Here is a 14214-nt window from a genome sequence, read left to right on the forward strand (position 1 = left end):
GATGTACACTGGGGGGGAATCAAAGTTATTGTTTTCATCATCACATCAAATCAAATTGACTCATACCAGCAGGCAGCACCTCCAGACACTCCTCCAAATCTGATGTGTTATTGGGCTCCCCGTTCAGCCAATCATCATAGCCCCAGCGGGATCCATCCAACCAGATAAAGCGATCCGTCTGACAGGTAACAAGAGATTAATAGACAGTATGATGGAGAAGTCATTTATTTTAATAATTCTGATCAGGTAAAACACCAATGAAAATTAAACTGTGTCATCGTGTGACTGGTAATAACGTGTTAGTTTGTGTTTTCAACAGATTTATGTCCCCAACTCCCTGACTGAAAACACACACCTTCAAATATCGAAGTCCTCCAACCCAGGTGCGTGTATATGCCCCATTGCTCCTCAGAATCAAGTCCATCACTTCTCTGTGGATGTGGATGTTTGTGATGGAGGCCAGGTGGCCACCGATGAAATGTTCCTGGCAAAAGAACTACGAGGAAACAAAGAAAATAGTGACAGTAACTCTATAAAGACTTGATAGTGCATCCTTGGATTAATGGAGGATACATAAATACCTCAGCTTCTTCAGCCCTCTTTGGTTCTTTGAAGAACTGGTAACACTTCTCCTGAAGTACCACACCAGGACAATATTGCCACCCTGTGGTGAAAGAGTGACATTATAACTGTCTGTTCTTTAAAGGACAGAGTTGCATTTGTATGTTTGCAAAAAAACAAAGCTCACGTGCACATGTAAACACTTTCAGGTCCCTGTATCCATACTGGGCGTGAAGAGATCTCTGATTCCAATGCAAGTGATTCAGGGGGTAAATCCACAGTCCTCCATCATGTAAAATCACTTCTAATACTCACTTCTGAAGTTCAGCTGAGCACTATAACGTCGGAAGATATTGCCTCATGATCGAAATAACCCTTTTAATGTTTGTTTTACTTAAAGCTTTGATGTCTTTTGTTATTCCCCCCCCTCATTTTTACATTTTGTTTTAGGTCTTACATTTGTTTCCTTTAAGGTATTATATTCCTCAAGATTGAGATAATTGTTTTTATGGCCTTTTTGTGTGTGTCTGTACATCATTTAAAATGGACCTTTCAGTGGTCCCAAAAACTAAATTTGACACAGAATCCCATGTCCTATTGCATCAGGAAGGGGTTTCTTCACAACCAGCATTGGAGAGGAGGAGTAACTGCAGTTGTCATTTACATGACAGCATGTTGTTTCAAGACAGACTTGTAAAAAAATACATGTGTGTGCGTTAATGCTTTATTTGTACTTTACCCTGCTTGGCGTCTCTTCTCTCCCGAGGGTTTTCAGCTCCCTCGTCCATCACAGCCTGCTTTCCTGTTTCAGACACCACTCCAATCTGTGCAACTCCATCAAGCTCAGGATCGCCTTCCACTGCTGACACCTCAGAGTACTCCACTGGTGGGTCTTCCTCACTTCCTTCTTCCTTCACATAGTATGGATAGTTTGACAGATCCATTGTGAGAGAGTTTTCCGGTTCTTCAGGCCTCATCCTAGCATCTTCAAGTGGGAGGTAGTTTTCTGTAAGCGACATCTGCTGCCCCATAATGTCCAACATTGGCCCCTCTTTGAAGAGAGCATCTTGATTTCCAGACGTCTCCTCCTCTGGCAGAAGTTGAACATCATCATCATCATCTTGACTCTGAAATGTTGCCACCAAATATGTTTCTACTTCTGACAGCTCAGTGTTGTTCGCTTCCTCCCCAAACATGTAGTCATCATCGAGTGGCTCATAATCCTTGACAGGCTCCTCCACCATTTTGAATTCTCTCTCCATGTCATTGTGCATTTCTTCTATTGCCAGATCAGTTTCTTTCTCGGGGTTCTTTTGCACCTGAACCTCTGCAGGTTCTGGCTCCATTTGAACATCCGGGTCCACCTTCACCTCCGATTCAACCTTAAAGTCTGGTTCAGCTTCGAGTTCTGACTCCATCTCAACCTCCGGGTCCACCTTCACCTCCGATTCAACCTTTAAGTCTGGTTCAGCTTCGAGCTCTGACTCCATCTCAACCTCCGGGTCCACCTTCACCTCCGGCTCTGGCTTAACTTCTGACTCTTCTTTTAGCTTCTGTTCTGCTTTAACCCCTAGTCCCTCTGTACTCTGACTATGACTCTGTTTCATGTCCATTGGAGCCACTTTTTCCTGCTGCTCTTTAGAGTCCAGTCTGGGCTGTGGTGCAGGATCCTCCACCTCCACATGACCCTGCACAGGAACCCAGTCTCCCAGCAGAGGGCTCTGCTTTTCTTCCGTCAAAACAGGACTTTGTGCCACACCAGGAGGCAACACTGGTATTCCCAGAGCCACTGCAAAGAAGAAAGAAAGAGAGTTTAGATTATTTACTGATCTAGGGGCCAGTCATAAGCCGACACACATGACACATTCTTAAAAGTCTTAAGCGATCTGTCATCTTGTGGTGGGTTTACATCACTTTGCTGTTGTTTGATTGTCCGTACAACAAGAAATGTGAACGGTCACCATCACGATCAGAGACCCTGACCCCGGGAGCCTCTAGTGTTTAATAGCTCTGTTCAGTAATCCATCTCAACATTCACTCAGCACTTCATTATAAGTACAACAACATGCTGCTATTTATTTGACATGAAGTAGTAATAACATGAGATAAGATCTGACTGCACCTGTGTAAAGCTCAAGGTCTTTTCAATCATAAACTATATTTTATTGTGCATTCATTTTTATAAGTGGCTGCATTGTGTTCAGTACTACATTCACTTTAAAAAACAAAAATTCAATCTTAGTTTTATTTTTGCAAAACAGTTCAAATTCAAATTAATTAATGTAAATTGTAACTCGTGGACCATTAAAAACAACAGACTAACAAATTATGAGAGAAAATAGGATAAACGTGACATTTCTAGTTAATACGAGTTTTTAAGAGATACAGATATGTTTTAACACTCAAATATCAACTCAGTGTAAAAGTGTTTGGGAAAGGACAGGCGATTTCAACAAAGCACATTTTTTAAAACGATGCAAAAGAGATCAGTCACATTCCTGAAAAATGGGAGTGAAGTCTCTTACCTGAAAGGCTCAGTGAGAGCAGCACCAACGTCTTCATCTCAGTCTGTATGACAAAATCTGTGTGACTGTATTTAAGATTATAGACCGTAGTTTACTGTGAAACAAGTTTTGAACTATGAGTTATTAACACCTGTTCATGCCTTTTTCTCTCTGTTTTGACCTGTGTTTGGTTATGTTCTCTGTTTTTACCTGTGTTTGGTTATGTTCTACTCATCCTTATAAACAACATTAGTCCTGCCTCTTTGATATCTACTCTAAGTCATAAAACAAGGCCGGCCCCAGACTTTATCTTGTCAAAAACCGACACTTTCACCGTCTACTTCCTCGTTGCATTTTTTTCTGTCATGATAATGATGGTACGAAGTCCATGTTGTCTGGGCCTTTTTAAAGGACTAACCAAACACCTTGCATCGAACTCATACTTGTAATACAGTCTCAAGGCAAGACTGTTGAACTCTTGAAATAATTTTATATTTTCTGTCTTTCTGGGATGCCCCAATATGCTATTATTAAAACCATGACCATCAATTTTAACATCTTTAAACGAACACTGGGGTTCACCATATCCAGATGAATATGAAATCAATTCAGGTGTCCACTTTCAGTGGTTCGTGGTCAAATCCTGACCGCCTGATACTGTGACACCTTTAGGTAACAAGTTTATATCTGAGAATCTGTGTTTGATTTGCTAACTTGTGGCCCACCTGTCTGCCTTCTTCATTCACGCGACATTGTTGCAGTAAAATGTGAAAGGTTCCGTTTAAAGGATGCTTGAAGTCACATGACGACCATTCAAAGGTTACAGCGTTTAAAGTCACCTCTTCTTCTAAAGGGGAGTCATACAAGATTCGCAATCTGGGAGAGTTCGCTGCTGTAAAACATGTTTGTGTAAAGTGAGCAGCGGGCCGAGCCGTGTTGTTATGGTTGTGTGTGTGTGTGTGTGTGTGTGTGTGTGTGTGTGTGTGTGTGTGTGTGTGTGTGTGTGTGTGTGTGTGTGTTAATATGTCACTGTGTGTTACATGACATCAGTGTGTCCTGCTCACAGCAGAGCAGCTGGGATTGCTGATTGTGAACAGGTGCCGCAGCTGAGACTTTCTGAGTTAGTATTTCACTGTTTCTCGCAGCGTGTGCCTTCACACACGTGTCTGTATGTATGGCCCGCGTGTGTCTTTGTGTGTGCATGTGGCCACAAATGTAAGCATGTGTGCACATTAACCAGAATGGGTGACAATGTGCTGTTGTGTGGTGAGAAACCTAATAGCCAAGGACACAGTAGCTCAGCAGCAGCTGTCCCATCGCTGCACCTCCTGTTACACTCATAGCTGTTGACACAAGTAAAACTCTAACCTCTGTACATTTTCATCCTTTACATTCAGATAGAGGATTGCATATTCTTAAAAAGAAAGAGGGAACATGAAAGGCATAAGCTTCTTTTATTTGTTCCTGAAAAGGTGACCTCTTCCACATGTGTGTCAACAGGGAGGTGGCCTTTACAGTGCAACTCAAACTATTTAGTGTAAAATGTCAAGAAAACTAAGGCGTGTAAATGCATGATGGCTCATCGTGCCGGTGTAGATGTGGCCATTACAGTAAAATCTGTAAATCTGTAAATCTGTTAAGTTGCGACAGCTGTCAAGCTTTATAAATGCATTGATGTATGCAGTACAACACATGCCTCTGAAATATGGTGCAAAATAAAATACTTCAAATGTACTTAAAACAGCAGTGTAGGATTTAATGACATCTGGTATTAATGTTGTAAATGACACCCAGCTGAACACCTCTTGCTTCAGGCTCTCCTGCCAAGCATCTAGAAGAATCCAGTGTCTGAAACAAGTTGCAAACACAACGCTGATAGAGCTGACTGTATCATCATTTTTACATGGCGAAGTTGTTGCAAACACTATTCACAAGCTACATTAATCATTTGCAGTCATTTTTCTGCCCCCAAATGCAAGCCCAGTATTCACTCAGTTTTAGCTGTTTTTGGTCTCTCTCTAACTCACGTTAGCCTCTACTATGCTTTACTGTGCCACTAAGACTTTATTTCGTCACCTCAGACTTTGTGTCGTCTTTCTCATTATGTCAATACACAAAAATTATGAATTGTAAGAATGCACTGAAGTGTCTTGTTGATGTTGTGTGAGACTAACCAGTGGAGCTAGGCAGGTTAAACCACACGTCACCCCTGTCAAAATAAAACAGGCTCACGTTTCATCTGTGCGCTTTGTCTTCCCAGAGCACGGTGGTCTCCCTGAATTGATGCGCGCTCCCGTCGGTTGCTCGGGATACGTGAACGCGCACGTGCCTGCTGCAGATGAAAGTTGAAGCTGCAGAGAGAGTTTGGAGTTATCTCATCCAAACGCAGCAGACAGCCACACACACCTCAGGACGGATCTGAAGCTCGAAACCGTGACAGAACATGAGCTCCCTGAGGATGCTGGCGCTGCCTCTTCTCATCACCTTTCTGCACTGTGAGTTTTTAAAGTTTTCACATCTTTCAAAACAGTTTTATAACATCGACAAAGAGGGCGTAATAAGCACACACATCTCAGCGAGGTGTCAGGTGGAAAAAGTGGTCGTAGGCTGTCCAGCAAGTTAGCGTACAGGCTTACTTTAAACGGAGGTTTTTTTTTTTACCTTCTGTTTTAGTTTCATGGTTTGTTGTATGTTTTTAGTGTATTTTTGTTATGTTTAATTGAACTTAAAACAAATTTTATTGTGTTTAAATGAACCTTATGTTTTAAGACCCTTCAAAGTGGTGTTAATATTCTATTTGGAGCTTTTTCATGTCTCAGAAAACAGCTGCAATACCCTTTCCCCTAGTATTTCCGACTTAACATAACAGTAAAGATTAATTGTTACTTACAAAAACAGGCAAAAATTAAAAGATGCTGTAAAAACATCCTATTGTGTATGAATTTTTTAATGTATTAAAAGTTTCTGTTTTTATGTTAATTGCAAGAGAATATTCAAACTAAATGCAAGTCATGGCTGAGAGAAAATTCAAAATATTTTTTTACAGTCCCTTAGAAATGAATGATTTGTGAAAAAATGTGGAGTTAATTTAATGTTTTCTAAGAGAAATTTAATGCATTGATTAAATTTTGTTCTGTTATAAGTCCTTTTGTTTTCAATACAACTGACTGGTTTTGGTTTATTACTTTATTGATTGTCAGTCTGTGTGACTGAGCTTGTGCATAACCCCACACATAGTTGGAGGAGGTGTGATGTGTTCAGGGACTACAGCAGGACAGAGACTGTGCAGGGAGTGGCTGGGCTTCATGTTTACACTGAACCCGCTCTAATGTCGTTTAACCCGAGATCCACAGGCTGATGAAACACATCACATGGGCCCCGTGGAGGAGTTTGAGATCCCACCGTTTCAGTTTGAAGATAGCCCCCGACCGACCCTGTTCTTAATTGGACTGAGATGAAAATGTCCACTTGCTATCTGGAAAAAATGCATTTGATGTTGCTGTGGGGAATTTTAAAGGGCAGAGGCTGCTTTCCAAACAACATGCTTTATATCGGTAATTGCAGCTTTGACTTGTGTGTTTGTTTTGATCTTTCTTGTATTTACCCATGAGGGCCAAATCGCAGAGATGAAAAGATTCAAATCTTCTGTTTGGACAAAGCTAAAAAAAATATGCTTTGAGTATTTTATGAGAATTTATATATATATATATTTTTAATACAATGCAGTGCATCAGAGGTCGATTCAACTGCAACATACTACCTCTAAAATGCATTCCAATCATCTTTAATAGGATTAAATCTGAAATCATAATTTTGATGTTTGGAAAATAGTTTCAAAAACATTTTCAAGCATTTTTTGTCAACTAAAATTGTGCATTTAAATTCAATGTGGAATAAAAAAACAACAACAACACTGGAATTGTGTTTTAAATTAACTGCATTTAAAACAGTAATGATATCGTATGTGAGATGCTTTTGCTTGCAATATTCTTTACAAAATATTGTCATATGTCTAATCAAACACATTTACTATGTACATGGGTTACAATGATTCAGATGACATCTTAAAGTTAGAATCAGGTTATTGGGTCAAAGTAAAGCATCCAGTGCAGAGGGTTCGGGTTCAATCATCAGAGAGCCTCACAAGTGTGTAATACAGATGTCTGTGTGCGTATGTGTTGTGCCAGCTGAGAAGAGTAAGGTTACTGTCGTGAAGAGTGGCTTTGTGTGCATAAGTGAAGCATGTGTGCGCCACACACCACAGTGACAGGCTTGGGATTTTTTCCCCTCCCTCTTCATACTGCCATATAAGAAATTTGCATTCATAGCCCTCAAATAGAAGTTTGTTTGACAATTGTTCACCTATAATTTATTTTATTTACTACCAGTCATACTTGAGTCTTCAATGGCACTTTGTACTTTTGTATTTCACAGGAAAAAAACAGCTGAGAACAGTTTGCATGAAAGTCAGTTATGAATTCATAGCAGGTTTGACTAAGCAGTATAACATCAATAGAAACGTCCCAAATCCGCAGCATGATCTTAATCAGAGGATTTGTTGATATCTATCTATAGGAAATCAGTGTGTTGTACCTTTTGTGAAACTTCCAAGCTCGGTTGCCTATTAGGTCATATTTTATTTCAGCTTTTCTGCAGTAAAAAATGTCTTCAAGTGAAATCTACTTGACACAAAGTCAAGTTCAGTAAAGCTTCTGTTCTTAGAGAAGAAGGGAAACTTTTTCAAGTATCTTTCAAGTTTATAATACTCATTTTGAAGTGGAGTATCACTATAGAAATGTTTTTTGTTTTGTTTGTGGTCTGTATGTTTGCGTATTTGTGTGTGTGTTTGTGAGTGTGTGTGTTTGCTGGCTTGAGGGACAGATCACAGATCACTGAAGGAGGTTATCAGGTTGGGATAAAGCAGCTTGTCAGAGGGTCATCCATCACCTGCATTCCTGCACACCACCGCTCCTGGTACCACCAGGATGCAGTCACACTATCACACTATATGTCTCTCTGTGTGTGTCCAGGGTTGTATTGCCATGTTTGTGAGCACCAATTTCAGTTTTTAACCCTCGCAGTGAGGACATTTCTGCATGCTGAGGACATTTTTGTTAGCCCCCAGTATTTATAAGACTACTTTAATTGATTTTAAGGTTCTCGTTAGAGTTCAATGTAGGTCAGGTTAGAGATTTGGGGATCGAGAGTGACTGCTACAAATGTGTACGTGTTTGCTTCCACACACAAAAAAAGCTGTTGCACTCTGTTTGGTGAATTAACACTAATATGGAAAGCGTACATTTTTTGTGAATTCATGGCTGCTACACGTGTGCTGGTAGTTATTCTCATGTGCTTCTTTATCCTGTTTACATGTGCAACTATGCCTCTGGTTTCTGTTTGGACTGATGTCTAAAAAGCTCTGACAGTCCCTCAGTCTGAAACCATATCTGTAGCATGTTAAATATTGAAAGATGTTATTATTCTCTTCATCAAGAATGTGAGGAGAAAAACGTTTTAGGATTGTTGTATTTGGTGGAGTGAGAGTCAATCAGCAGATGGGTCTTTGTCCTCCTGCAGGTCCCGTCAGTCTGTCGGTGACAGTAAGCACCAGTAAACCCAATGTGCAGGTCCACGAGCACACAGGTGAGTCTGTGCATCACGTGACCCTTTTAATAGTTATCTACCCTACTCTACATCATTTAGCTTTCTTTTAACAACCAGAATTGTCCAATGTCGCATGGTCTTTCTTGAACATTTGTCGTATCGTTGTTGTTTTGTTGATTATTATGAATAAATATATTTTTCCCATGAAATTTGCAACCTGATTCCAAATAGGAACAAAAACAACAACTTCTAATTAAAGTACACTTGGGTAAAATATGACTATGTAAAGTTTATTCATAAGTGCATCTTAACATGATTATCAGATGGCCTTGGACCTGCTGATAAGTATTCAAGTAAAAAAATACTAAAATGCACATACAGAAACACTTGTGAAAAAAAAATCTCTTGGAAGTTGAATCTTATGCTACAACTCATTTCCACTCACCAATTTTCTGTCTTTCTCTTTTCTCCTCTAAACAAATCAATCAAATCGACAGACAAACCTCTGCAAAACAGGTTTACACAACTTTACATAATTACACCTTAATATACCCCAAGTCTTCTTTAATGAGAATCACAAATACCAACATATATTTCAGAATATTTTGTGGAAAGTTAACAGTGGATATCTCACTTTAAGCTAAACACATGGAAATGAATATCCAAAAATGAGCAAAAACAGCCATCACAGAAAGATCTGTCCTTTAAACTGCCAGTCCAGCTGACTTTATGCTGATTGTTGTGAATACACAGTTGGTGACAAAAACATCAAATTCATCTATAAATAAATAAGAAAAACTTTAAAACTGTAATATTTGTCCTTTGCCCTCTCAGACGCTGTGCTGGCCTGTGATTTCAGGACAGAGAAAGATCAGAACCCTCGAATCGAGTGGAAGAAGAAAGGAAAGGCGGTGACTTTTGTCTACTTTAATCACAAATTTACTGGTGAGTGACTTTTCCTGAATGCATTCCTTAAACCACCCTGATTGGATAAGGCATATATTTTGCTGCCTTTCTTGCTGTTGTTCTTTCAGACTTCTTATCTTTAATTATTATTTTTTTCCCCATCCTCTGACATCTTTTGTTTTCTTCCACTGTAGGGTCTTATGCAGGACGGGCAAAGATAGAGGGAGCAATGCTGACAATACACTCTGTTACTCAGAAGGACTCGGGGGAGTACCGCTGCGAGGTGACGGCCAGCGAGGACCATGTCAATCTGGGAGAGGCTACCGTGACCCTCAATGTGCTCGGTATGACTGGGAACCTACACGTGTAAAGTGCACGTGTGTTAGTGTGAGATAAATGAACATTAAACATCTGCAACATGCTGTTTTTTTCTTCTTCTGTAAAGCATGTTTCTCAGTGAATTGTGCCTTGAAAAGGAGCTGTAAAATGGCAGTTTGGGCACCTCAGGTTCTCTAACGTGATGTGATCTATTTCTGAATGAAACAATACATGTCGGAGGGATTTATATCAAAACTGTAAAATGGGATTGAAGTGCAAAAATAGCAGTGATTATAACTTGATATACATATTTGAAGGCTCCACACACACCATTGATCAGGAGGATTAAAGGGGTAAAAGGGATAATTTAGACCTCAAAAACAATCTTTGGACATGTAAACAAAGTGTTTGTAGCTGAACCCCAATCACACACCTCCTACAAGTAACATGACTCTGAAATCTCCCTGTTAGCAAACCGTCAAGTTTGGTTTTAAATGATAAGCATTGTGTCCTGGCACATATGGGCACATTATGCTGCTTTAAAAGGGAACTTATAGTGTGTTCTTGACATTGTTTATGCACTACTGTATGTACTTATGTTCTGTGTTTAAGTGGTTTAACGCATGAGATCACAGTTGCTCGGCAACTGACGACAAAAAAGCATGACCCCATGTTGGGCTTTCAAAAACGGTCAACGGTTTGGCATTTTCTGCACTTCATGCTGAGGAGTGTGAGGAGAGATATGAATGGTATGAATGGTATTTGACTTTGGCACAGTGGCTCATGCAGTCACAGAGGAAAAAGATCCTGGCTGCTACATCCACAGGCTCCCAGTTTATAGCTTAATGATCAATATGTAACATCCTGGTAAGAGACAGGCGACCTCTCACCCAGTGTATGCTGGGATAAACTTCATCCCCCAGTCACTCTGCAAAGGGCAGGTGGGAATGAATGGATGGTAAATGACATTTTAATTATTCTAGCTCATTTTACATTTCTGAAGAATCCGTTTTTTTTTTCTTCACTCATGTAGGAAATCTATCGCAACACACTTTCACCCAGCAGATTGTGTGATAATGACAGTATACACTGTAAGGTCCATTTATCGACCATCAGAGACCCTGACATACCATGTGTTCACTTTAAAATCTCGAGTTGTATTAGGCCATGTTACAAATCAACCAGCATTACTGATTTATGTCAAGATTATATTTCTTGTAAAGATTTTTGTATTCATCTATTTAGGTTCTTTTAATCTGTAAAATGTCATTTGCTTTATTAGTTACAAACAGGTATCTGCATTGGTTCATCCTGATGTAATTTAAATGTAGTTTATTTTACAGAAAACAGTCATAATATCATAAGACATTGTAAATAAAATGACATAGCCTACATACAGAAAATAATTACCTAAAGTTTAAAGTTAAATTCAGTCGTCACTCTACCTCACATTGTGACAAAACCTTGAAGAATTCAGAGAGTTTCCATAAAACAGTGAAATTGTGGGGACAGTATCAGTCTCAGTCTTTGCAGAAGCTGGATAAGAAGATGGCACATTAGGCACTACTGAAACCAGAGTCAAAGCAATCACATGCATTTAACCATCATTTATAATGTGTAATAAAGGAATCACCAGACCTCTTTACATTAAGCAAAAAACTAAGTGCATCAATATTGAGAAATTTGAAGTGTTAAAGTGTTTCATGTTAGACTTGTCCTCCCAAGAATTTCAAATTGTATATTGCCGTAAACTCTTGATGTCCTGTCTTTCCTCTCTTCCACCTGCAGTCCCCCCTCACGTGCCCTCCTGCGAGGTGCCCAGCTCCGTGCTCGTTGGCTCAGGTGTGGAGCTGCTCTGTAAGGATAAGCTCAGCGTGCCTCCTGCCACCTACCACTGGTACAAAGACAACCGGGCCCTGACGGCCACCGGAGACACTCCCTTCAGCATCGACGCAAACAAAGGCACACTGGTGAGTACACACTATAACGTGAATATGAAAGCACAGCAGTTATGCACACACAGACACACTAAAACACAAATCTGCATACACACAGTTGTTGCTGTCTTAACCCCCCCCCCCCTTCCTTGTCTGTTTGTTTGGAGCAGAAGTTTAAAAGTGTGTCCAAGGGAGATGCAGGGAAGTACCGCTGCGAGTCCTCCAACAGTGTGGGGGCACCCAAGAGCTGTGTGGCCCAAGAGCTGAAAGTTAATGATTGTAAGTATAAACCACTCATTAGTGCTTATGTTTCCTGTTCCACTGTCCAAAGACTGAGAAGGTTATCTCCTCTCCTTCCTTCCAGATCCTTTGAATATGACCATTTTAATAGCAGCTGCTGCAGGTTTTGTGACGCTCGTCCTCTTCTGCTGCATCTGTGTGTGTGTCTGTCATCGCCGAGGCTGCTGCAAGAGTGAGTAGTGTGATGATGCTGCAGATGTTTATGTGTGTGATGGAGAGGCGCCGGTGTGTGCCTGTCGTGTGATCATTGCTTCTACAACATACGTTTGAGACGTAGAATCATAAATATCAACCATTCTTCCATCCGGCCAATATATCAGTTATTATTGGTGTGCAATGAACATGAGTGTGGACTTGTTTCTTGATGCGTGTGTCTGTTCATTGACCTACACACATAAAGCAACCACATGATAATTATATGTGGATGTTTGGGTCAATGAATGAAGATGCATCCAACAAGTTCAAATTCAAATTCATGTCAGATAGGTTTTCTTTTTCTAAACCTGCAGGACAGGATTGCTGAAGACAATTACAAACTTGGAATTATTATAGCAACTTTCCAAATACGCCTGCATTCAAAATCTCACGTAAAATCCAAATAACAGTGTCATTAACATACCACACAGATAATTATCAGTTTCCTTAGTTCTTAGAACCGTTTTACCTTCAGCTTGTTGTTTGGGTTTTATGGCCCTCAGCTTTTCTGTCTTACTTCTCTTTTTATCGTAGTTAACAGCAGGATGTTGTTTTCAGGGAAACTGCTCTGTATGAGTTCTCACTGCCAAAGGTGATGTCTTCAGATGTCTTAAATTTGTCTAAACAAAAACCCCAAACCCAAAGAGACTCAGTTTATTATTATTTGCTGTAAAAAAAAAGAAGAAGAAGAAGAAAAAAAAAATCACACTTTAGGATGTTGAACCATATGTGGTACTTTTGCTCGAAAATTACTAAAATTGATTATTTCATTATCCAAATAGTGGATAATTCATGATTTGACTCATTGTAGTTTTATAAAAAATAAAAATTCTCATAAATTAGTTTAGTCCAGTGGCTCCAAAATTAGGGGACTTCTCTTAAAGGTCATAGAATAAATGGGAGGAGCCGAGATGATTAATGGGTTAGGAGAAATTCAAGTTTTTATTCGTTAATCTGTAATCTGATTTTTGTTTACTTTTGTCAAATCTGTGTTTTCTGATATAATAGATACTTTTATCTCTTTGTAAGTGAAATTAATAATTTAGTCATTTAATTGTTATGTAAATGAAAACATCGGAAAAGTTTTGTAGGAAAACATGGCAGAACTTGTCCACGTGAGTAAATGCATAAGTTCCTGTTCACTGCTGCCAACAAATAATGAGGTAAATGTCCATCTTAACGTGATAATAGTTTCCAAATGATCATACACTTTCTGACCATTTCTTCTTTGTTGTTTCTCTGTACAGAGGGCAAGAAAACAAAAAGGTGAGTGTTTCACTTTGCGCTCTAACTTCGTGTTGCCTGTAACTTTGTTATTATCAGGTAGTGAGCTCCGACTGAACCGTCACCCTTTGTCTTTCAGCAACAAGTCCTACAACCCTCCTCCTCCTCCTCCTCCCCCCAGCCGCAACGTGAGTGATCAAACGGACTCTTATTGTGTCAGGGCTTGTTTTGCTTGCATTAATTTGGGTTGCTATTAAACGCAGTTGATAAGTTGCAGATAAGACTTGCCCCTATAGCTAATTAAAGGAAATGATTCATTGTGTGTCTCTCTGCTCTCCACAGCTCAAGCACTACAAGCAGACTCAGTCTTTCATGATCTGAGGGTGAAACACTGTCGATGGAGTGTTTTCTTTCAGGCGGCTGATCACTGCTTTGTGGGTAGACACAGAGGTAGAAAGATCTTCAAATGCCAAAGAAAACCAACGAGTTAAGCACAGATTTGTCTAAAACCTTGTCGCTTTCTGAACACATTAATGCACTGACATTTTGGAGGAGATTCATGTTCACGTCCAGATTTATAACCTTACCTCTTTTATATGAACTTTATAGTACTTTTTTATTACCCTCTTTGTCTTCAGAGTGTCAAGATACTTTTAAAATACGGA

General features: G+C 39.7%; 1 protein-coding gene across 1 annotated transcript; it reads left to right on the forward strand.

Annotated features, from left to right (window-relative positions):
- The first annotated feature begins 5489 nt into the window (after positions 1-5489).
- Positions 5490-14014, forward strand: jam2b (junctional adhesion molecule 2b). Its single transcript, XM_069707541.1, has 10 exons — positions 5490-5560; positions 8643-8708; positions 9504-9614; positions 9770-9919; positions 11682-11863; positions 12001-12109; positions 12195-12302; positions 13573-13591; positions 13689-13737; positions 13892-14014. Exons 1-10 carry the CDS (start codon positions 5509-5511, stop codon positions 13928-13930), a joined length of 885 nt encoding a protein of 294 aa, XP_069563642.1. The 5' UTR covers positions 5490-5508; the 3' UTR covers positions 13931-14014.
- Positions 14015-14214: the final 200 nt, after the last annotated feature.

Source organism: Brachyistius frenatus, unplaced genomic scaffold (genome assembly GCF_029030835.1).
Source record: "Brachyistius frenatus isolate BFR_SWC_R1_liver_20210118 unplaced genomic scaffold, ASM2903083v1 Contig_70, whole genome shotgun sequence".
In the NCBI taxonomy this organism is placed as follows: domain Eukaryota; kingdom Metazoa; phylum Chordata; class Actinopteri; family Embiotocidae; genus Brachyistius; species Brachyistius frenatus.

What these genes read in the sequence shown, in the direction of transcription:
- jam2b (XM_069707541.1), top strand. Translation starts at nt 5,509, where the DNA reads ATGAGCTCCCTGAGGATGCTGGCGCTGCCTCTTCTCATCACCTTTCTG. An exon ending in CTTTAATCACAAATTTACTG is followed by an intron (nt 9,615 to 9,769) that starts GTGAGTGACTTT and finishes CTTCCACTGTAG; the next exon opens with GGTCTTATGCAGGACGGGCA. An exon ending in CGTGACCCTCAATGTGCTCG is followed by an intron (nt 9,920 to 11,681) that starts GTATGACTGGGA and finishes TTCCACCTGCAG; the next exon opens with TCCCCCCTCACGTGCCCTCC.